The 26,233-nt window shown below is 38.9% G+C and overlaps 1 protein-coding gene across 1 annotated transcript in view; it reads right to left on the bottom strand.

Moving 5' to 3' along the window:
* GABBR2 (gamma-aminobutyric acid type B receptor subunit 2) overlaps positions 1 to 26,233 on the bottom strand; it is a 491,654-nt gene that overhangs the window by 254,293 nt on the left and 211,128 nt on the right. The window contains exon 4 of the mRNA XM_074576421.1: positions 6,866 to 6,967. Coding sequence (XP_074432522.1) covers positions 6,866 to 6,967 — 102 coding nt within the window. The remainder of the gene's footprint in view (positions 1 to 6,865; positions 6,968 to 26,233) is intronic.

Below are 26,233 nucleotides of genomic sequence, written 5' to 3'. Positions count from 1 at the left end.
ATATGCTTTTCACTGCTTACATGAACTAATGCTGTAAAGTTGAGAGATTGGAAATTTGTAAGTGAGATAAAATGCCTTGATATTTTGCCCACTTTAGTAATTTTTAAAGGTTTTACTCATACAACATCTTCTCTACAGTCACTATAACACATTGTCAATCCATCTTCTCCTCCTCCCTCCCACCCCCACACACTAAAAAAAAGTAAAAATCACACTTTAAGAATCTATGACTGAAGTCAAAAGAGATCATTTTATTTTCATACTTAGAAACATATTAAGAAAATATTCCTAAATTTGTGAGCATATGCAGGAAAATATTTCTTCAAGAACTGGGCTAGCTTTTTTCTCATGTGAAAAATTGCTTTTAACGTCTATAAAACACAGAACAGATAGCTTTTTATGACTTAATATTTCCTTTTATTTCACACAAACGCTGGGTTCTCAGCAAAAGGTTGAGCAAATCTAATTTTTCATCTCTTTTACAAAATACTCGGTTAGAATTACTAATAGCTCTTTCCCTCTCCAAGTAAAAAAGAAACAGATGATCCAGTGTGAATTTCAGTGAGGAAAAACATTTCAGTTTTAATTAAATCAATTTATCAAAGATTTTCAGTTTAGATAATTTCGATGTTTATTTCCTGCTGGGCAGAAAATATTATGATGGACAGTGCAGAAAGATACTAGAATGCTTCTGCAATTAAGTGCATGAAATTAGTATCACTCTTAGCAGGGTTAAAGTCAGAAAGTACGTAATATGCTTTGCTCATTCTGAACCTGTGCACTTTCAGTAAGCCTGCTTCTCTTTATTTTTATATTTAGCCACAGATTGATAAAGTAATGTAAATCTTATTGAAGCGGATTAGATCCTTTTTAAACAAATCTAACATGGTCACATGAAACTAAACAAACAAATTAAACAAATTACAGCAATAGTATTACAGGTTTTGCAAGAACTATAAATAGATTTAGGAATTATGCAGCAAAAAAAAAACCCTCATCCATTATTTCTATTTTTCACATTCTAAAAATAATTTTGGTCACTCCAGGAATTCCTACTCTGAATCAATTGACCTCTCTGAACATAAAAATGCAAAATTAATATTTTTTAAAAGAGTTGAAAAGTTTGTTTATAAAAAGAAATGACACGGCACCTAATTATTAAACTTAAAATTGAATAAATTCCTTTTAATTTTATAACATGATGAGAACCAATTTAAAAAAAACAAACAACACAATAACAAAAAACAGAAGATGTGCGGCCTCAAAGTTTATGACTGCCAGAGACTGTAGTCAGGGTGTAGAGAATAACCCTGTAGTGCATGTGCAGCAACACTGCCTGCTGGCTGTGCAACAACCTTCAGACTGAAGGTGTAGTGTCTGTGGTGTGGGGGTCCATGCCTTAAGACATTGCTTCCACCTGATTATCACATAAACCAGAGTATATTTCCGACAGTGACTATTCTTTTACTGTAAAGCACCACAAGAACTGTACAGTGCCTCCTTTTCTTTTTTCTTTTCTCAGAAATATCCTATCCCATTTCAATAACATCACTGTCTGCAAGGATTGTCTTATGCTAATATCATTGTGCAATTAGTTTGGCAATAGCACTCAGACACAAATCTTGCATATTCAGCCACATGAGTACGAGGCTCTACAATGCCTTTAGTCTATAGGGGTGCAAGCACAGAAGAAACTCATCTTGAAAATGTTTTTCTCACAAGCATAGAGAGCATCTATTCTAATATTGGCAGTCAATCCTATCTTCAGACATGCTGTGCTCTTGTTCAGGTACCCAAGCAAATGAGTGCATTTGCTGACTTGTCCAGCTGTCAGCAGATCCCAGTTCTGAATATCTGACCATCTCAATATCTGACTAAGGATTTCAGGGAAGCTGGATTTTCTGTCAGGCAGGAATCTCTACTTCCAGCATGGACTGAACTTCCAATGCCAGAGCAGGAAATCTGCAACGTGTGAGAACCGCAACTGAACCAAGTTCTCGAGAATCTCCAATGCTCAACTAGAAAGCTTCATGGCCCAAGTTTAAAGATCAGCTATGGCTCTATAACTTGAGGATCCCTGCTGTTCTGTCCCTGATCCCTGATCCCTGATGTATGATCGAGCCAAGATGCAATACTGAAATGTTCTTTCGCCTAAATTAATGTTTCCATGTTAACACATAAATTACTGCTTTTGAAGCACTCAGTACAGTAAGGAGGACATTAACATGTCTGTGTTCACTAAAAGATTTGGATGGTATCCAATCACAAACTGACTGAAGAAGATCAAAAGAAATGTTCTATTACCACCTATTAAAGAATAAGTCTTCCATTTCAAGTATTATGCCATAGAAAACTACAGCAAAAGAAAGCTGAATTCTGATTTCTTTTCAAAGTCTTAAGAGTTATAACCTTAATAATGTTCCTTTCCAAGTCTTTTTATGCAAAATATGCCAAGAAAAAGAAGGTTTCTCTGACAGAAATATGAATCCCCAGTTCTCCCCACAGTTATCCAGGTATTAACTCTTGGAGGGGTGGGGAAAATCACAATCCACATATGCTCAGTGCTGGTTGGAGATGGATTCGAGAAGATAATGCTGAGAGTCAGTAAATAAAGTAACTAGATCCAGTGAGAGAAAAAAGGGCACATGGGAAGGAGAAACAGGTCCAGTAAGGAATTTGGGTAATGGGTAAACATTTTAGGCAAAGATGGAGCAAACAGCTGGGGAGGCAGCAGTAGGCTTGAAACCACTATTGAGTAAGAATCTTGGGAGGGAAGATTAGGACTTTTCAACAGTATGGCAAATAGGAAGCTTGACAAATAATTACTGTCAGGATAAATGCAATCTCAGGAAGTAAGCCCAGAAGAAAATGGAACAACAATCTAGAGGAACGTACTCAGAAGGAGATGAGAAATCAGAGACGCAGAACATAGCATCGAATCAGCAAGGAACTTCAAACTGGGATGAAGATCCAGAATGAGACAGGGATGTTGCTGGGTTAAGAGGAAAGTATGGGACCACAGGGTCAAGCCAGTAGTGCATATATGGCTGAATATCTTTTTCTTCGTCCAGCTTCATAAAGTTGCATCATGAAGAACATAATATATAGTTCTAATTGGTTAGTCATGTATGGGCAATCATAAAAGATTCCTTGTTTATACCCCCACAGATATCAATACAATGCTGTGAGATGCAATGCCTGAGGGCTTAGAGCTTTTCCTCTTCCACACATAACATTTTTCCTCTGTGTAATAACACAATCCTCAGTAAGCCTCTTTCTCTCCAACTCTGATTTTTGCGTCCTCTTTCACATTTTTCACAAATTTGCTCCTGACAAATTGCATTCAAGGTGGTAAAAAAGCCTAGATCCATTTGCTGCCAGGCTTGGGTCTGTTGGCTCTGTCCTGCATAAGAGACTCTGAAGCTTCAAATTCACGCAACTGTAAATAGCTCAAATCTCTTGCAGAGATTTTATCTGGATGGATAATGAAGTCTGCACTGAAGTTTATCAGAGCTGGGTTCATGTCAGCACTTGCAGGTCAGGGTATATGTCCGCATTATAGTCTCATGCAAAAAGATATGTCAGACATTTCCTGGGGCATAATTTTTCTCCCCCTTCAGTCACACTGTTAACTGACTATTAGACAGTATGATTTCCTGGCAAGGATATAGTATTCCTTTACATCAACCTTCATGGGATGAATGCAAGTTAACACAGTGTAACTTTCTTGTAGGGATCAAAGTCACCCACTGGATCCCAGTAAGCATCAAGTACTCTTTCTTTCTCACAGAGTTGTAAATTGCTTGCACGGAGCTAAAGCGTATTTGACGGAAGAGTTTTTAATTCATGGAACTAGGCAGGTGATCTATGAGATGATTAAAAACATCCCAGGGGGAAGGCAACTCCCCAAACTGCACTTATATAAAAAGACCAATGTTTAGACCATTTGCCAGATGGTGAGCTGTCATATTTACTCTTCTCAGAGATTGGAGTAGCAATACCGGCATTTAAGCTTTGCCCCTCAGTAAGCAATACATATGTTCCCATATGGACTAAAGTTCAAATAAGAAAATGAAGAACAGTTACATTTAATTTACCCACAGTTATGGCAGACTCTCCATAAAAACATGTTTTATAAATGAAGACTGTAGCTCAGCCTCAAAAATGAATGATTCTCTTGCTGCCTTCTTTCCTTCATATAGGTGAGGATATTATTCACCCACTAAACATAAAGTGTCTTTGGTACTACTGGCAGCTGAGTAGTATAAACCCTGAAGACAGTGAGGATCAAGACATCTAAGATGCTCCACTGAGGGATGAAGAACAACTTGTCTCCTCCACTGCCATTTCTAACAGCCTCAGATATGAGGCACTCTTTAGCCTTTTCAGTTTTTGAGTGATGCACATTATGCTGGAATAGGCAGCTATTTTTTTCTTTCAGCCTGCAGAGCTTTCCTTCTGTGATCAGATTTTAATCTGTCTCATTTCTAATGAATAACACCACGATGTTGTATTACACAGCTTTCCAGAGAAGGATTGCTACAATATCTCATCTGCCAGGAAAAGTCAATGTCTTGGCAGGCTCTTTATGAAATATCTAAATTGAACAGCTCAGATACTCTGTCTTATTCTCTACCATGTATCTGACAGTCGAGATGTTATCAATAAGTCTACTCCAAGATGGGTAACTTTGTCAATAGAGGTATCCACATGTTCTGCCTTCTAAGTGCCTGGACGTCCACTTGAAGAACTACAGATGAGCCTTTGACCTTAGCTATGGAATCGCTGATGGTGAACTAGAGGATGTCAGCTCCAACCATCGTACCATGCTGGCAAAACTTGCTGATGTCTGTGTTAGCGTGCATGTCACTCACTTAGATTGAGGCCGCATCCAAACCTGTTCATGGCCCAAAATTTTAAAATTTAATTAATTTGACTGTTAGAATGAAAGATCGTGTTCGGGCAGTATCCAAAACACCTATTGTATTTGGGAAATCAGACGGAAACTGTTTCATTGAATTGGAATTCATATATCGCAATCTTTTTGTCCTATGTGCATGATACCAGAAAGTTGGAAGCAGAAGTGTTATTGCTCATGCAATTTGCCTGTGCGTGCTTAGAATTTTTAAACATTTAAATTGATGTACAAATGCATAACCTCCAACATCCCTTTCTCCGAACAAAAAATGAGTTTTAAAGATATCCTTAAGCCTAAATTTACTTTCCAACTCTGATTCAAGGAGGCTGGAGTCAATGCAGTAAAAATTAAGGTGGTGCTAGGAAAAATATAAAACATATATTTCTGCAAATCATGCCAGGTATTTCTCTTTTGCTTTGCATAATCATTAATTTCATCAATTTAAACTGTGTTTACAAAAATAAAAGGTGTTTTATATCTACTTGAATCACAAGTACAGTAAGCAGATACCAGTTTACCTATATTAGGTTTACATCTTGAAGAAAGGAATGAACATTTTTAGAATTGTATAGCTAAGTTGTGCCTGACATGTACCTAAGGACAAGTAACCTTGTATTACTGTCAAGATAATTGCTTATTTATTGTTGCAGTAATTTGTTTTGAAGAAGAAATCAACAAATAACTTTAATATATTGTTTGTTAGAGTCTTCCAGTCTTCCCTATAGAACAAACAGCATGTTGTTGACACACAGGAAGGCTAGAATCTCATTGCTTCTTCTAACCTTCAGCCTAAATATACATGCTTATATGCATTTTTTCTTGTTATTACATCATCCATTGGTTTAAATAGCTCTGCCTTCAGAATTGTTCATTTTCCGATGCCAGGCGTTAAATACCTTGTCAAAAATGTGGACTTTACTGATAACAGATACTTGAGTCTTTTCAATCCCAGAGAGGAAATGCAAAGTGGCTTAGACTGGACAGACACAAATGGCTTCCTATAAACATAATCTTTACCTATTTATACTTTAAGGATTCAGACTTGCATCTCTAGCCTGTGGGAATAATAAAGCACACTTAGTTTACCATGCTTCAGACTTCTTCCCGTTAGCTTCAGTAGTGGTCTAGTCTTATACAGGTCGATATCCTTGCTTTCATTTTAGTTTTTTAACACCATTCAGTTTATTAGGGGGGTTTTAACCCGTTTTACACATATTCAAGTATTTGCAGGATTGTGGCTTTGATTGTGTGTCATATGTATTTAATGCCAGCAACGATTTGATCTTCACTGTTTAAAAGTGCTTTCTCTTGCTCTTCAGTCATTTTTTCACGTTCGTATGCGGTTTAAGATTCCTATCTCCTATGTCTAGTCTATTGGTTGCACTGCATGGTAATGCTAAAATATAGTTTTAATTTTATGAGATGCCAGGAACCTAATAAATCATTATAATTAGAGAAGGATGGTAAATTATTCTGCTATCAAATTTATTTTTCCTATTTTTTAATGATTCATATAAAATAATGCAGATGATATAAAGAAAGAATTCAATCTAAAATGTGTAATGAAGATAATGGAAAGATGCTCAATGCTTTTGCTACATGATAATTTACCTTAAAAGGGTTCTGGTTCCAAACCTCAAGAGCTTTCACACGTATATCACCAAGACTGGTGCTTTAGGTACAAAAATATTAAGCGTTCAACAACTTGCTTTACTTAGTGTCCCTATCAGGAACTATAAAAATATTTACTATATCCACAGACATCCATTGACTTAAGCAGGACTAGGCCCTCAAAATGCCATTTGTTCACTTCATTATGCAATGAAATGTAGTAGCGTATCATTCTTATGCAAATTTTGTTTTATTAGCCTCCTTCATAGGCAAAAAAAAATTAACTCAAATGCCATGACATAATCACCACTTTATTGCTCAAACAGCAGCACATACCTTAAGCTTCTTTACACTTGTGCAAGGATCATTGGAGAAACTCTCAGTATCTGAAATCTCAATGTCTTCACCATACAGGACGCCAGTCAGATCATTCCTCACCTGTCAGAAGTTGAGAAAAAGACAAATTAGTGAACTGAGACTCAGTGAGGAGGAAGCAGATGGACTATATTTATCACTGTAACGACAAGCAATGATCTCGACGATGATACATGCACCCACGTATTTTTTTCCATTTTGCCTAAAATCTGATCAAGGCACTATTCTTTTATGACCATAATCTACCATCAACAGGTGCACTACGTCAAGAGCTTTACTATGTGTGACGAAAAGGTCACAGTGGGTCCCACTTTGCATCACGGGGACGGACAATCCTTGTGTATTTCCAGTGCTGTTAAGACCAAGAGCTGTCTTGTAGCCAAAGTGATGTTTGAGGCTCATCAAGGAAACTTACATATTCTCAGTGCTGAGGACTGATTTGAAACCACTGTCAGACAGTCCTAGCATGAATCAGCAGAGCTTAGCTTACGTCAGTTAGGGACTGGTAAATCTTTATGAACTCCTCTGTGCCCTCCTCCTCTCTCAGAGCATGGGTCTTGCTGCACAGGGCAGCACCTGGTATGGTTTCCTCAAAGGTGGCGCACGCAACCATGTACCAACAGAATTTCTCACCTGTTTTTTTACAGTGGCAAGAGTCTGTCCTCTTTGAGCTGCCTAATAGCACAAAGAAGCCAGATAACATACAAAGCAATCTGGTTTACAGATTTAGGGGTGGTTTTTTCCATATAAGTACTTAAAGGTTTTTTGTCTTAATCCCTGCTGGTTTTCCTCCAGCCACATGACTGCAAAAACAGAGTTTCACATTACTATTCATAATAGATGAGCAAAAATAATTTTACCTGGTCATAATGTGGCTACAGAATGAAATGAAGAGAGCATAAATCTAATTTTAATTTAATTAAATTATGATCACGTTCATTGCACTGATTGTCTTTTTTATTTGTTTGTTATAACAGAAATAGGAGAACCAAATCACTGTGTAAAACAGGTATCTCAAATGCAAGTACAGAAAATACAATATATGGAAGAGAAATGAATGTGATACTAAACAGGAAAATTTATACTTCTATAAATCATACACAGATACTTTCCAATGACCCTCTGTATGGGTTGCTGGAATTACATCTTTTAAATCTCCCTCCTAACTCTCCTTTTCCTTGACTTCCTTTGAAAGCAAAGCACAGTCTGTTCAAACCAATGTGGAAATATTTGATATACAGTGACACTGCCAAATAAAGAAGAGGAAGTGATATCTGTCCTTCAGGAGTAGCAACTTCTTCATTTGAATTGAACTGAAGTTTATATAATGAGAAGACATTTTATCCATGCAAAAATAAGACCTCTACTGAAAGTCTATCACACTTATGCCTAAAAGCAAGGGGATGCAATGAGATATGAAAGGTCACAGGTGAGACTTATGCATTCTGCTGGCAGTTTTACTTTCAAGACAATCTCATCTCTTCAATAATCCTTCAGCCTTTCTTTAAGATATGTTTGTGAGCATCCTCCCAATCTATGCGTGTTAGTGGGTTAGTGTTTTAAATAGCAAAACAGGTTTTGGTAAAAGAGGAACATTTGTTCCTTTGTACTTATCTTTGTACTTTTTCAAGCTTCTTCAAGACAAAGAAGCATAATCTAGTTCCTGCAATGTAGCAATTACATTAATTAATCCTCAAACAGCATTCCATTTTTTTGCTGTTCCCTTTAAGTTGGTTTTGGCAAGTTTCTTGGTTGGCCAATGTAGTATTTCCTGAAGATCATTACCACACTGGCTGGCTTAATTACTTCTTTCATGGCCACTGCTTCATCTTAGAGTCATAGAATCATAGAATTGTTAGGGTTGGAAGGGACCTTAAAGATCTTTTAGTTCCAACCCCCCTGCCATGGGCAGGGACACCTCCCACTAGATCAGGCTGCTCAGAGCCCCATCCAGCCTGGCCTTGAACACTTCCAGGGATGGGGCTTCCACCACCTCTCTGGGCAACCTGTTCCAGTGTCTCACCACCCTCATGGTGAAGAACTTCTTCCAGTCTGAATCGACCCATCTCTAGTTTTAATCCATTCCCTCTAGTCCTACCATTACCCGACATCCTAAAAAGTCCCTCACCAGCTTTCTTGTAGGCCCCCTTAAGATACTGGAAGGCCACTGTAAGGTCTCCCCGGAGCCTTCTTTTCTCCAGACTGAACAACCCCAACTCTCTCAGTCTGTCCTCATAGGAGAGGTGCTCCAGCCCTCTGATCATCCTCGTGGCCCTTCTCTGGACACGTTCCAGCACATCCATATCTCTCTTGTAGTAGGGGCTCCAGAATTGGATGCAGGGCTCCAGGTGGGGTCTCGCGAGAGTGGAGTAGAGGGGGAGAATCACCTCCCTCGACCTGCTGGCCACGCTTCTCCCGATGCAGCCCAGGATATGATTGGCTTTCTGGGCTGCTAGTGCACACTGACGGCTCATGTTGAGCCTCTGGTCTACCAGCACCCCCAAGTCCTTTTCTTCAGGGCTGCTCTCAAGCCAGTCACTGCCCAGCCTATATCGGTGCTTGGGATTGCCCTGACCCAGATGGAGGACCTTGCACTTGGTCTTGTTGAACTTCATGAGGTTGGCATGGGCCCACCTCTCCAGCCTGTCAAGGTCCCTCTGGGTGGCAAGCCACCCAGAGTGTGGCTTCCCTCCAGCGTGTCAGCTGCCCCACACAGCTTGGTGTCATCGTTAAACTTGCTGAGGGTGCACTCTATGCCACTGTCCATGTTGCTGACAAAGATGTTAAACAAGACCGGTCCCAGTACTGATCCTTGAGGGACTCCACTCGTCACTGGCCTCCACTTGGACATGGACCCATTGACAGCCACTCTTTGGGTGCAGCCATCAAGCCAGTTCTTTATCCACTGAATTGTCAGTCCATCAAACCCATATTTTATCAGCTTGGAGACCAGGATATCATGCGGGACAGTGTCAAAGGCTTTGCTCAGGTTCAGATAAATGACATCAGTTGCTCTCCCCTTGTCTATTGATGTTGTGACCTTCTCGTAGAAGGCCACCAGGTTTGTCAGGCACGATTTGCCCTTGGTGAAGCTGTGTTGATTGTACCAAATCACCTCGTCGTTATTCTTCTGCCTCAGCAGTGCCTCCAGGAGGATCTGCTCCATAATCTTACCAGGCACGGAGGCGAGACTGACTGGCCTGTAGTTCCCTGGTTCCTCCTTCTTTCCCTTTTTGAAAATGGGGATTATGTTTCCCCTTTTCCAGTCAGTGGGGACTTCACCAGACTGCCATGACTTTTGGAATATAATAGAGAGCGGTTCAGCAACCTCATCCGCCAGTTCCTTCAGTACCCGTGGGTGTATCCCAGCAGGTCCCATGGACTTGTCCACTTTCAGGTTCATCAGATGGTCACGAACCTGATCTTCACTTACAATGGGCAGTTCTGTCCAACCCCTGCCATTGTCTTCTGTGACTCCGGGAGTGTGGCTGGAGCCCTTGCCAGTGAAGACTGAGGAAAAGAAGTCGTTGAGAACCTCGGCCTTCTCCATATCACTTGTCACCAGCTCCCCCATTTCCTTTCTGAGGGGGCCCGCACCCTCCCCAGTCTTCTTACCATTAATGTACCTATAAAAATTTTTGCTGTTTCCCTTGATCTCCTTGGCTAGGTTTAATTCTAATTGAGCTTTAGCTTTTCTCACCAGGTCTCTTGCTGTTTGGACAGCTTCCTTATATGCCCCTCATTCCAGCTGTCCTTTCTTCCACTCCTTATAAAGTTTCTTTTTGTGTGACAGTGTGTCCAGGAGCTCCCTGTTTATCCAGGCAGGTCTCCTAGCATTCTTTCCTGCCTTCCTCTTTGTTGGTATAGTTTGCTTCTGGACACGGAGAAGGTGATCATTGAATACTGACCAGCTGTCCTGGGACCCCCTTCCCTCTAGAGCTTTGTCCCATGGCACATTGGCCAGCAGATCCCTGAAGCAATCAAAGTCTGCATGCCTAAAGTCCAGGGTTGTAAGCTTGGAATATATCCTCCTAGTTGCCCTGAGGATCTTAAATTCTGTTGCTTCATGGTCACTGCAGCCAAGGTTATCCCTGAGCCTCACGTTGGTCACCAGCCCTTCCCTGTTGGTGAGAATGAGGTCCAGCATAGCACCTTTTCTTGTTGGTTCCTCTACCATTTGGAGGAGGAAGTTGTCATCTATGCATTCCAGGAACATCCTGGATTGCAGGTGCCTTGCTGTGTTGTCCCTCCAGCAGATGCCAGGGTGGTTGAAATCCCCCATGAGGACCAGGGCCTGTGAATGCGAAGCCACTTCTATCTGCCTATGGAGGGCCTCATCTGCTTGGCTCTGCTGGTCAGGTGGTGTGTAGCAGACCCCTACTGTAACATCACCTTCCCCTGTCTTCCCTTTAATCTTAACCCATACACTCTCAACCAGTTCCTCGTCCTTCCCCATGTGGAGCTCCATCAATTCTAGCTGGTCACTGATGTAGAGGGCAACACCTCCTCCCTTCCTACCCTGCCTGTCCTTCCTAAAGAGCTTGTATCCATCTATCCCTACATTCCAGTCATGGGAATCACCCCACCAAGTTTCAGTAATGGCCACTATGTCATGGCTTTCCAGCAGCACAGTGGCCCTTAATTCATCCTGTTTATTGCCCAAGCTGTGTGCATTCGCGTAGAGGCACTTCAGCTGGGCTGGCAGCGTCACCCTCTCGCGCGAATCCCCCTTGATTCCCTTGGGGTGTCCAGGTGCGTCATCTCCAGTTTTTCGTCATGCTTTAAAATTATTAAGACATATTTTTACATTATAACTTTTTACAATAACTAAAATAAATGGACAGATAGGGTTTTTTTTTATTAAAACTTATGTTATTTTAAAGAAATAGCCAGAATGGTCAGTCCCCCAAGATTTGAGTTATATCCTTCATCCTTTTGTGATGTTATAATCAGTTTTTAAGACCATTCTGTGAAGACATATTCACTGACAAAAAAAGATGAGTAATGACCCCTTTTCCTGCTAGTATACTAGTAAAATGAATGATTGCTATTTTAGCTCCAGCAACGCCATTAATTGCTCCTTATGACACAGTTCTTTCTCTATACGAAGAAAAATTGCCTTTCTGAAATAAACAATCAGTGATAACAAAAGAAAATAGATCTCCCTTGATCATAGTTTAGCTAATGTCCAAAATTCTTCTACCTAGTATAAAATTTCATTAAAACTATCATATGTTTCTTAGAAAAAGTAAAATTTTCCTTAGCTAACAGAACTGTACTTTCCAAAGGCAAACAACTTGTCATAAGGTTCTACCCCATACTTTCTTACTTTCTTCTGTAAAATAATAATTTTTTTTAGTTGCCGGTTTGGTTTTCTGGTATTTTGTTGTTTTTTTTCTGGAGCCATTTCTAGTAATTCTTTTAATCTCAGAGAGACTAGATTAACAGTACTCAGCTGATCTGAGTAGAAAACAGCTGATTCACCAAATACTGTGTAGTCAAATTAGACCATTATTATCATGAGAAAAGTGATAAAAATGACACATTAAATATTATTAAAATAGGCTAACACTTATAGAAAGGCTTCAGTGAAGGGCACAAGGCTGACGATTACAAAAATTACACCGACTGTCTACTGACTTGCTGTGATTCCTTCCCTTCAGAACTTATTAATGAACTCTGCAATTGAGCTATTCAATTGCATATTTTTTTTCTGAGCAACAACAGGAGCCACACTTAAATTCAGCCACTGAGAAATTTCTTTGACAACCCCCTGCCCCACCTCCTAGAAGCCCAATACTCTGCCCCTTTCAGAGCTCTTAGACTTTTCACTGAACTACTGATCTACCTCCCAAAAGACACACCTTATTAGGTCTGGTGCCAGAGAAGTTGGAAGCTGCCACAATCAGATATTGGATGTTTTTCAGATGCATCTGTTGTGGAGATTTTGCCAAAAGAAAGGTGTTTCTTTCCCATTATCACAACAAGATATTAGGAGCTTTATAAGAATTTAGGAGGTTTAGATTGTTTTTCTAGAAGACAAAGTGTTTTTTCCCCTTTCAATGCTATGACCACTAGTCTGACACATCTCATCTTGTGCCTGATCTGGGGGTATTTTCACTGCATTTTCCAGTCTTTGCTTCCTATTTCCATACTTTATTTTCATCATCGTCAGACCGAGTGTTTTCTTTTTAAATATTCCAAATATCTCACAGAATTGAAACTTGTGGGTTCCTTCCTCCAGAAATTCTTCACTTCTTTCAAATGAATTTAACTACAGAATCTTCTGATTTGGATTTGGGTCCAACATCAGAATTTGCAAAGCCTCACCTCCAGTTCTAGTGTTGCTAATTCCTGTAGCAAATGTTGCAATTTTAGACTAAATTTGTGAAACACAGAATACAAAATGCTGCATGTTTTGTTTTAGCAGATGCTTGCGGTTCTGGGAAGCATATCACCAGTGGTACAAGCAGCTTTGGAGCTCAGCAGTAATTCTTTCATTCCACCAACTCTTGAGTAAAGAAAATTGTAAACTAGTGTACTTCTCCTTCTTTATTGTGTAGAATAGGATAATTTCAACTGGAGGAAGCTGCTGTAGGAAGTTGGAACAAAACTGCACTAACCTCTGGTGGGAATCTGCAGTTCCTAAGCAAATCTTGCACTGACTTATAATACAGAAGTAGTATAATTCCATGTGGTTTTAGTCCCTTGTTAACAATTTGATTAAGGTTGTAGCTCTATGTCTGTTCGTATAAATTTTACACACTTTAAAGATACCAACATTTCATTTTCCCAACACAGGAATTACCAGACCTGATCATCAATAAAGCTGGAAGGTTTCCCAAGTTACTGCTTAGAGCCCCTAGTCCTTCACTCACAGCAAAATAAGAGTGCTTTTACACTGCTCTGCATACAAAGCTAGATGAAATCAGTATTTCACCATACTACATATTTAATAGATCTACGTGTGGTCAGCTTCAAAAATTACTGGCGTGCAAATATGTCCACCCAGGAGCAAACTCCAAAAACTGAAGGGTTTGTATCATGTGTAAGAGACGCAGTTGCAGGAAGAAAAGGATGGCCCTTGTGCTTGAGGCACAAGAGAAGACGGGAAGTAACAGAATCACCTTTTACCCCTCATTCTGCCAGAGCTGCTCTGTGATACAGCTCATATCACTGAAATAAGATTTTAAAGTTTGCTACCAGGTCTGTCTGTATCTTTTTTTTCTGTGAAGCGGATGGCAGCAATACTTGCCTACCTCATTGTTGTATCAAATTCAGTGATGTTTGAGAGGCAAACAAAAAAGTCCCTGACCTTGCACCTGTGAAGGGGGTTTGAGGATCCAAGAACTTGTATTGCCAAGGAAGAAATTAATTCCTTTAATCTCTAGCAAACTGTCACGTTAAAAGGACTGTAGTTTCGATATTTGTCTGTCAGAGTCCCAGGACTTTCACTGATTTACTATCAGAGTCCCACCAAAGGACTTTCACTGAATCAGATTCACAAATAATCAAAATTAGTTACTTTATTGAGAGCGACAGTTGCAGCTTCGAGATTGCCGTTGATAAATTCACTGACTACAATAGCGCTAATTACTTAAGGTTAATATTGCTAGCAAAAATAACGATAGTACAACAACCCGGGGTAACATTCACCAGAGGGTGAAAGGCGCAGTGCTTACCCACAAAGGCGTCCCTGCCTGGGGTGGAGGAAGAGAACGCAGCCCGTCGACTGGTCCGTCAGGTATCAAGTTTCTTCTCTCCCAATTTAACAGTCATTTTCTCCATCCTTTTATCCCCAAAATTACAAGGTTTCCAGGTTTCCCTCCCCTAGGTGACGTGTAGTATGATTTGGGTGGAGGGACGAGTGCTATAGTCATATATGTTTAGCATGATCTCTAAAATCTTCATTAGCATATACAGGGGTGTCAACTTTAATATGCATTTCACAGGTAATGAGGCAAAGGTCAATTACCAGGCATGGTAGCCTCTCAAGGAAACAAAGAGCTACACAAAGTCTCTGTTATCTTGATTTTACTGTCTCTGCTGACGAAAAGCAGGGCTGTCCTGGTTCCTCAAGACTACCCCGTTATTTATGTATCCTGTGATAGCCAGACAAGCCTTCACTCCCCTGGGTTGCACAAGAGATAGCAAAGCCAGTCTTAATTGCTCTTTGAGCACAGAGACTTCACCTCATTATCCAAATTCCACACAAACTGAGAGAATAGATAGAATGACTAAATGGCCTGTAAAAAAAGATACGAGTCTAGACAAGACCCAGCTGCAACGCTCTTGTGGTCTGTATCAAGAAGGATGGCTGTAGGTTTAAGGAGAGGAAGGGAATGTTGGGTAGCTCTATGGGCCAGCTGCTCCCTAAGGAAGAAGAACATGAATGCAATAACGCAGTGCCCGGACCAGGGACCTCGCCAGCCAGCAACCCAGTGACGGGAGCAGGACAGGCTTGGAGAAAACTGACAGTTTCAGCCATGAGGCTACACCTCCAGGCAAGTTCACAGCGATAAAGCAGGCCTGGGGTAAAGCTGGGAAGTCCACCCACGAGGATCGGGTCTGGTGAGAATAACCAGGGTCAGACACAGTCCTGTGATTGCTGGGCACGTCTGTACTGACAAGACAGGTCTGAAGACAAGCCAGGAAATGGGTCCAAACCAACAGGGTCTACGCCAGGCAGGGCTGTGATGGAGCGTGAGCGAGCAGCACTCCCACAGCATCGCTGGGGCAGGGACTGACGGCACCAGGCTGAGCTGAAACAGCGTCCTGTGTCGTGGGGATGGTCGGAAAGGGCTTTTGGTCCTCTGACACTGCATTTTGTTTTTTACTTCCTATATGATCTCTGTATGATGATTCTCTGCCTACCATGTATAAATGATCCCCTACCTCACAAGGATACAAAAGTCGCACGCACAGTGGTTTTGTTGTAGCTGAACAGATATTGCTAACTTCAGTGGGATTCTTAGTGCGAGCACCTGCTCGCCAATAGTAAGTAGCTAGCATCCATTTGACCATGATATGTCATTTTTATCAAGCCAAATTTATCCCTTTTTTCCCAGGAAAATAGTAAAGAAAGGAGACAGTCCTGATGAATTGTCAATCTAATGATGGTAGTTTAAATTCAGGGGTCTCCACTGATCAACGGTTCAAACCAGGTTTCAGGTTATATGGTTAAAGGCACAGTTCATTCACTTAATTCTAACTCTGCCAGTTACAAAATAAATGCAACAATTTTCAGATTAATCATACTACTTTGCTTTTGACAGATATTTCTGATGACCTTTTGGTTCACTAAAGCTGCATGTAAGTACTGCAAGCTAAATCCGTGTTGTTCAGGGCAGTCTAATCCTACCAGATGTTGATCATAAGAGACTCCTAATGAATGAGAACTGGTCAAACCAGATGGATTATCCAGTCAGTTATTTTACTAAGATTCCCTGCTGCCGAGATTTATACTGTGTACTTTAAAATGTTGTACTGTAGGAGTTTGAGTACAGAGATATAAATATATGTGTACAAAACAAATGCACGAATTATAAGAAAAAAATATGTCCTCATTACACGGACAAAACGTAAATTGTGAGTAATTGCAAAGGACAGATTACAATTTCTTGGATTAGTAAAGACAGAGATCTCGCTATATAAGATGCATTACAAGCAAACGTAATTATCCCTATTTTCATTCCAATGAAACAAACACATTACTCACATTTAGAGGCTTAGAAGCACTGAGTGAAACTTACTTTAAAGAAATACTGTATCTGGAGAAGAGAAATTGTGTAATACTAAATACTGGTACTTGTCATTGCTCTTAGATATAGAAAAAAACTGAGGTATACTTTCATTGATATACACATCATTTGGAATTACAAAAATGAAAGAGGAAGTAGAACCTTATTTTGAGCAGAGAGACAACACAAAACAAAATATAAAGCATAGATAAACTGAAAAGAAATAGTAAAATATTATCTTAGGTTTTAGGAAAGAGTCCCATTACAAAAACTAAATACATCTTATTGCATAAAGAATAAATAAAATCAGAGATGCGCTGTTATTTCCTTTTTTGTTGAAAAAGAAATCAGATATTTTTAAAAAAAACCACACATTTTGTGTGAGAGGAAGGGAAGGAGGAGTCCTGGGATATTGCTTTTTTACTTGGGAAAACTGTTGGTACAACGTTTCAAGAAAAATATGACTGTTTCATTGAACTAGGACTCTAGCACATGCATCTAACCTGGAAAAAAATGCAATCAATGTAACTCTTGCCTGCAAGATGTGCCTGAGTGTTTCAGGCTGAGTGTTTTGGACTAGAGTAATAATAATAATGCTAACAATAATAGAACAAAAATAGGATATTGTATTGTTTTATTTTTTACATATATAATACCTCTTCCAGCTAAAATAATGCCAATTTTCCTCCTTTATGCCTGGAATGTCAATGTGGTAAATATGACTTCACATAAAACCTACATATGCATGACTACCACACAGATCATACCTATTTAAACATAAACCTTTAAAAAGTCACATATAAAATGCTCTAATTTCCCCCAAAATTCTCTAAGGTAGAAAAATTTCCTTCTCATGTTTTTCGGTCACAGAAGCAAAACATAATCATGAACGCTGATGTTAAACCTAATAGTTGTGGGTAAAAAGAATTAATAGGAATTTAGGGTTCTTGTGGTAGGGGGGATTTTTTTTTAGGGGCTTTTAAGGTGGCTTACAAACAATTCGAGTTAGAAGGTGATTTCTCTGCAACAAAAAGATAAAATCAATCCATCTTATCAAGAGGTGGATCGCTTGCTATCAGGCATTCAAAGATGCCACCATACTACAGTAAAGTAAAAATTTAGCTAGGAAAAAGAAAAAAGGATCTGCACTCTGACAAAGTATGAAGCGATTAAGTTCCACTTAATCCACAAGCGTGTTATGGACCTGCAGAATAGGTTGAGCAGGACTTTAAGCAGTCCGAAGAACCAAATTCTCTTTAATAAGACTGGATGCCAAGACAACTAAACACACAAGTCAGTAGTACAGCAGGGAGGGAAAAGGCACAGTACATTCCTTACAGGAAAAAATGCAGAATGCATTGCAAAGCCAGAAAGGATGCCAAAGATGGTAGGCAAGGACTGAAAGTTATAGAATCATAGAATCACCTAGGCTGGAAGGGACCTTTCAGATCATCGAGTCCAACCGTCAACATAACTCTGACAAAAACCATCACTAAACTATATCTCTAAGCACTATGTCTACCCGTCTTTTACATACCTCCAGGGATCAAGAGTTAATAATATATGCTATAAGAAACAACAGCAGTTCACATGAAGATTTCAGGGGCATTGATGAACAAAACTGAAGAAGAAAACATACACAAAATACACTTCTGGTTCCTTCAGTGTGAGATACCACCTACAAAACTGAAGGCAATGTGGTTCGGACGGCTTCCAGGTGAGCACAACAAACACTCTTCTACAAGCTTATCAGACTTGACTCAGAAATAGCAGAACAAAAGCAACGGGTCTGGAGGTTGTAATATTACATAACAGGAATTGTCACGCTAGGTATTACGAAAGTAAATAGGGGCCACACTGAGAATAGATTATTTAATAATTTGTAAACGAATGCCAGAAGCACAAGCAATTAAGCAAGACTTTAGAAATGCTTGTTTATTAAAGTAAGTGGATGTAACAGGACTACTGAAAGTTGGTGCAAGCAGTGAAGTACCTAGGAGTGCTGAAATATTGAACACAACCTTGGAGGGAATGTAGAGGCAGACAAGTAAAGGTGCTCTACGTTATTATGTGTGGAATGTAATTAGAACATTAAATGCAAAATATAAAATATATCTGGATCTTCAGACAAATAAAATTGCACAAGGGTTAGACTGTGTTTAGACAAAAAAATACCTCGAGAAATATTTTTTTTAAAAAAATACTTAGAATACATAGCAAAGTGCTTTATAGTGAATTTGGTCTAGATTAGGAAGTAGAGAACAGAACAAGATGGAAAGTCTCATGCTATTACAGAAAAAAGAACAAATAACAGCTTAGAAAACTATCATGAATTTCTTTTGAAGCACACGCTATTACACCATTCTCAAAAACACTTCTCTAGTAGTTTGCACGTAGCAAATAGGCTGATCACTGAACCAAAAATTAGGGACTCAACATCTGATTACATTATTACAGGTGGACAATGTATAGTACTCATTAGTAATTCTTACATTCGCACATTTCAAACACATTTATTACTCAGAAAGAGCCCATTTACTAAAACAAGTCTGAGTAGAATTCATTGAGAGGCATAATTCAAACAAAGCAACGGGAATGATAATTAAATATTGTTTAAGAAAATGTTATCAGTGCCAAAAGAGCTATGATTTATAATTACAAAAGGAAGCATCATTATGTAAAATCCTCCTTGATTAAGCAGAATGAAAGCAACAGTAACATTTACACATTTACAGTCTATCCATCCATGATGGATTAAATATTTTTTATTGCAACACTAACTAGGAAAGGTGTCACACAGATATTGCCGAAGTTAAGATAAATGAGCATTTCTAAGGAATGTGTCGTCTCATCCATAAATAGATGTCTAAACCAGGTGAGATGAATTGCACCCTGGAAGTGGTTCTCTCTTTTCTTCGTTAACTATAAATGGAGCTTAGATGATTCTCAGATACAGAGAGTTACAGAGAGCCGAACTGTAGCTGAATCCCAGGCCTCAAAATCTAACCCTGTCTCAAAATGGTGTTCCAGTACTGGCAGCATCCACTGAAACTTAGAAACCCCAAAGATCCCTTACCTTCAAAAAATGTTCTCAGGACAAGGTCAAAGGAGTCGGCTACTTCCCTGCATCCTTTCTCAATCCAACCACACAACCACCGAGGGAGAACACAGAGGTCCTTCTCCTACTTCTTGTACAAACCATAGGTTTTGTGAAAAGCTTGGAAGTCTTTATCTATCTGGCATTTTTTCTTTCAGAAAACTTGGGCCAAGTTTGAAGTTTTGCTATGCACTCGGTTGCCGTACTGAAGCTATTGTTATTTACTAACCGTTTAATTGCATCAGATTCAGGGGACTATGTCAACATTTATGAAAATCTCTGCATCCAGGAGTAAGAGTTGTTATCAACTGAAAACTATGAATACATGCCTCAGTGGGAAACCAAAAAGAAAGAAACATTTATCTAATATAAAAATTGCATGACAGTTGATGAAGGTGAGATTATAGAAAACATACCTGTGAGAATGCGGGTGATATGAAATTATTACTATTTCAATAATCGTCCAAAATAGCAATCCACATTCCTCAGACTTCCTAAATGCAGAAAGGTCATCGATAAGAAGCTAAGAGTTAATTCTGCTCTATGCCTGAACCATGGGAATAGTTGTCCTCTTTGCAATACACTGGGGTATTTAAGGCTTTAGGGGTTTTAGGATTGGAGAGACAGGGTTGCTTAAAATTGGAGAACAGCTTAATAAAGCATTTCATTAACTGACTTTCCACTTTGCAATGCTCTGCTACAAACAGTTTTGTTTACATCAACTCTGTAGAAAAACACCCTGTGGTTTAAACTTTGTAAGTCTATTTTTTTTCTTCCAGGTGAAAAGGGGAAAACAGACATTACTTCAGGGATCTGAAGATCATCACATGATAACGTTGCACCAAATAGTAATGCTAATATAAACAGCCTGAAAATTTTACCATATCAACCATGCTTCAGCCTTCCTTCTAGAAAAAGACAGAAATTATGTTCTGTATCTTCTGACCCAAACACGTTCTGCTACAGTAGAGAACTAAATTAGATACTAGCTAGAGTAATATTACTGAGCAGATGTCAGAGCAAGCAGGTCAGGAAAAAAAAATGTCCAGAAAACAAAAGTATTAGGGTCTATGCCCTTTGAATAGGCTTAAAACATACTGCAACAGAATATTTGCCCTAAGCAAGAGCTGAAGACCAAGATACCAGAATGATCTGGCAAAAGTAAAATTAACCAGTACTATCCATGTCCTTCTCTTTCCTTTTTTTGGGGCCATCAGCACACCCAACAATACCAATTAAGGTTTTAAATAAATTAGGGGTGTACCTTCAACACAATTCTTCCTCACCTGCAAATTAAAATCAAGTTTGTTGACTTGTTCAATAAAGAGTTGTTAATCACCTATTTGAGGAAGAGACACCTTAAGAACACTGAAGCACAGATTTCTGTGGAAGTTATCCCCATGGAAGGAAGGAGCAGCCATGTAGGAGATATGGCTGCGCACCCATCTTTGACTACTGCTGCTACCAGAAAGAACAGCAGTGGCCAAATTCTGCCCTACTATTAATCCGCCAACTATTAATCATTGTAGGAAACCTCATTTGAGTCCACCTATCAGTGAACGCTTCCTGAAGAAATGTCTTCATTTTACTGTTCTATTTCCAAACCAAAAAGAGGAGAGGTGATCCTAGAAAACGTCAAAAAGGCACACAAAGTGGAAGCGGATCACGTGCAAAATTAATGACATCCAACATGTAGTTAGCATTGTAATGTCACGCATTGACTCAGGAAAAAGGATAAAATGAAAAATAAAGCTGGCAAACTCAAGACTAATAAAAGACCCCCAGGCATACGATTTCAACTACTTAAATGTATTTTGAAAAAGGTGCCATGCACTTGATACAAATCAAACTGTGCTTTTCTAGGAAGCCCATGAAGTGGCCCCCCGTCCCTTATACATAGTGGGAAATTGAAGTTCCAGGGTGCTTAAAGGAGGGAGAAAGTTGCTCTAAGTCTGCAACAGGAAAAATAGTTGATGTTTATTTGGCACTCTGGCATAAGGTGAGCTACCTGGGGAGAAGCAAGTTACAGGCTAAACTACTATTTTTGCTTCTAATCTCTCTTTTTCTCTCTCCCTCCTCCCCCCTAGGACCTGATAATGGCAGTATCATCTATTACGTTGCTGATTCTCCCAAATTCATCACGAGAGACATGACTGTCCTCTACTGAAGGCTTTGAAGAGTAACCACTTCTCTTAAAAAAAAAAAAAGTAACTTAAAAATGTGTAGTCATAATCACATGCTTTTTCAAAAGCATGAATTTAGATAAGCAAACTAGTTAACAGCTCAGTTAACCCATGCTAGTTAAATTAATTCAGTTAACATACGCTATGCTAACTTTAAATTACATTCACTTTTTAATCTAAGTTAAAGTAAGGTAAAGCAAGATAAAGTAATGGCTCTATTGGAGCATTTTCATCCTATTTTCTAGGACTACTAGATGATTAAACATTATTTCAGAATTTGAGGATTATCCCTCAGTCCTCCAAGTTTAAAAAAAATACAGAAGCTATATTAACATTTTTTTGAATATTGAATAAAACCTTGCAGCAACATTTCCTGCAATGGTGTATGACTGTTATTTCACACTTTATTTACTTCAGAATCCTCAGAAGGATGCCATATGGTGGTGATAATTTACTGTACTTGAGCGTCTCAGTTTGATTCACATACTTCCTCCACTGAGATTTCAATTGTCAGCTGAAGCTTTCCTCCAGTTACCTGTGAAAAGTCCTTCTAGAAAAGGAATTTTCCCCTGGCTCTTGTTCATATCTTTTTGAACTCTTTAATGCCTTTGTTAATTGCTTTTGCCCTTTCTCTTCTCCTTGAGCAGACTTCCACGTTATGAAATTTCTTCCTTCTAATATCTTTTCCTGAAACTTCTTAAATCACAATAATTCTTGGTATATTTTATATCAAGTCCTTTATAAATGAATTCTGCACATTATTTTATGTTATTCCAGATGGGATTCTGAATAGGCATTATGCTGCACCTTGGCATATTGTCTTAAGCAGCCGTACTGGGGCTGCACTCGTTCTTACAACAGCGAAGTTAAAAATACCGTGGTGGCATCTTTTCATTTCATTGGCTTCGCATTCTCTTTTCCTGCAGAGGAATCCTCCAGGGTCATATTAATACAAGCTATTTAGTTTAAGAAAGTAAAGCCAATTTTATCCATGACTGGAAAATGATACAGAAATACAGGCAGTTTATCGGTACCATCTGAGAAGTCGTCCCTAATTCAGTATGGAAACCAGGAGACAAAATAATCTTCTAGTTTTTCTAAGAATTACTTGAAGTGTGTTACACTACAAATTAAGCAAGCAGTTTCATTCTGTGTCTTTGGGCAACTTGTTGGCAACTTCGGGTCATGAAAATTATGTCTGTTTGTTATGGACTGGTGATTGTCTCCCTGACTATGCGTGCTAATACTTTTTACTGTCACTGCCCTTTTCATTTTAACATTACGGATTGTGCCTGGAATTCACAGAACACCTGGAATCAGACTTTATCCTTCTGTATCCCCACAAGAACTAACAACAATCTGGCATGAAAAAATGTTCTGTACCTTCGTAAGCATATGTAATGCTTTATTTTAGCTCTCCCAGGGAGAAGAGAATACACATGGTGTCATTAAGGGTTATGCATTTGACGTCACCAAAACTGAACAATCCCCTTAAAAATAACTTCTCCCTCTTTCTGAGTTTTAAATACATTCCATTCATTTGCAACATGTTTTTAATTCATCTAAAAGATAATACAATTTAGCTTTTTTTAAAAAAAATGTAACATTAATATCCTGTAACATTAATCTCCCTCCTTTAAACAAGATGGAGATCTAGAAGGACAGGGAATAATCCCAGTAGCCCATACAAGCAAACTCTGTTCTGGCAAGAAGAAGCCAGACTGGACTGTGAGTCTGGAGAAAGGCATTCACTTTGTTTAGATGAAGTTCTTTTTTTTACAGAACATTTCTGTTAAAGTTGTGCAGGCATATTTAAATTTAGAATTGTGGATCCTGCAATCTCAATAATTTGAGTTTCGTGGAGAGTTTGGTGGATAATATCTGGAGAAGCTTGTTTCCATAAAACTATGGGCACTCCAAAGTGCCAGAAGTGTAGGTGGTACGACAGCTCTTAAGAAACCACCATGATATCTCTACAGGAGACATTTCACTATGTCTACCAACCACTCATCACTAATTTGAGTGAATAAAAGGTTTAAATATCAATTGTCATGGAACGAGATTCTCCTCCACGGGGAACACAAAAGTTACTACTGGTATTTAGGTCTAAAAAGGTATAATAGAGAAGGAGTAGGGGAATCCTCCCTCTTTCTCTCTCCCTCTCCCCTGCCAATTCTCTAAGTCACCGTGATGTGATCCCCCTAAGCATGGTCCTAAAGGAGAAGAGAAATTAAGAAAGTGAGAGTATCTTATAATGCAGCACATCTCTTAGTTTCCCATCCTTTCTCCAAACTGTTGTAGAATAGAGTGTAATAGATTAATTTTCAGCGTTACAAAGGGAAGTGACATGCACGTGTCTTCACGTAGTATCTTAGCGTGAAAAGAACCTACAGGAATTGAATGGGACATTTTACTACAGCTATTTATCTTAGTGAAAACAATGATACCCAGAAGCAGATCAACTACCCCCATAGGAGCTGTGCTGGATTCAAGGGATCATATAAAAGGTGGTGCCTTTACTGTGAACATCTGTAAAGTTCATGATGCATAAACATAGTTTCTCGTGTTAAGGCTCTGACAAAAAGGGCTAATGGATTTCCTTGCATTTATTAATAAAGAGGTGTCAATAACCTCATTACATAAGACAGACAAAAAGTATTGTGCTGGAGTTTCTGGTCTACTGTGGACATTTCTGAGGTATATTTTCCAACAGGTATGAATGTGCTCTGCCTATTCTTGAACCTACGTAACCACAATGAGATGCAGCAGCAAACTAAGCTAACGTGCTCTGGCTCTATGGCAGTGGTCTCCAAACTTTTTTGATTACGTACCCCTTTCAGTAAAAAGCTTTTGGGCATGCATACTCAATGTATGTATTTATAAATTATATACATTTTCTTCCTAATGTACTAATATATTTTGTTCATTATAAAACATGCACAAAAATAGAAATTTAAAAGAAGGAGATCAGGATTAAATAATATTTTTTAAAATTCATTTGTTAAAGGTATAAAAAAAGCCTTTTTGCTCTCACTAAAGCAATGTGATTGAATATCCTTCATTATTTTCTATAATCTTGGTTTAACACTTAGTGATACAGCAATTTGAAGGTCTGATTCTAAGTCCAGTTTATTCTGATACTTGGTATTAATGGCTGCTAGCTGTAAATGATACTTCACAAAGATACGTAGATCCAAATGGAGGACATACATCACTGGCTACACTTATTAAACTATGATATTATTTTTTAAAAACATACATCACTGGCTACACTTACTAAACCATGACATTATTTTTTAGGTCCCATCCACCAATTATGCAAAGATTTTTGTTGAATATTGGCTAGTAAGTTTCCATCTTCCCTGATGGCAATCAGTTGTTCTTGCCAACTAATCAGAAGGTGTTGCATTTGTATATATCTAACTGGGTTCAAAACCCACTGAAACTGTTGTTGGGAAGATTTTTTAACTGGCTAGAAAATTCAGTTTCCATGTTTTTTAAGTGTACAGATATGAGAGTATTTATTAGGTGCCTAGCTTCCATCATTTTTGGCAACAAAATCATGCAACGATCAAAACATTTCCAAACATCTGTTTCCAAAATGCTCTCTCCATAGCACAAGTTCCCTCCGAAAAGCAGTGAATTTCTCACTCATTGTTAAAGCATCACTTTCACGTTGAAGGTCCACATTAAGTGTGTTTATTTTTTTGAAAATCTCTGCTATGGACAGCTTCTTGTCATCACAGAAAAGGTCAGCAAGTTTGGAACACTTGACTTTTTGTAGAAGAAAAATGCATAATGTCTTCAAGTTCGACAACTCTCGTTAAGCATTTCACCATAAGAAAACCAGTGAACCTCTGTGGGGTACAAAAGATTTTTGTGGTCGCTCCTTGCCTCATTACGGAGTATTGTAAATATCCTGCTATTAAAAGGTCTTGTTTTTGTAAAATAAACCACATCGATAGCACCCTGCAGCACTTCATGCACTTTCGTCTCCACCTTCTTTGCTGCAAGAGCTTGCCAACAACTGAAGGAATTTCACGTGTGATGCCAGCTGCCCAACACATTTTTTTATTCCAGTCAATGCAGCTGCTCCCTTAGCAGTTACACTTACACAGTTTTTCCACAAAACATCGGTCTTATTAAAGAAGTCCCTTACTGTTGAGAATGTATCTTCTCCAGTACATCTCTCCTTTAGCGGCTCACAAAAAAAGTACTTCTTTATCTATTTCATTATTGAAGCAGAATCCAGCAAACACCATAACCTGCGACACATTAGAAGTATCTGGACTTTCAATCAGTTGCGTAG

The sequence above is a fragment of the Larus michahellis genome, chromosome 2 (genome assembly GCF_964199755.1).
Source record: "Larus michahellis chromosome 2, bLarMic1.1, whole genome shotgun sequence".
Lineage (NCBI taxonomy): Eukaryota > Metazoa > Chordata > Aves > Charadriiformes > Laridae > Larus > Larus michahellis.
This window is presented reverse-complemented; position numbering and strand designations above follow the sequence as displayed.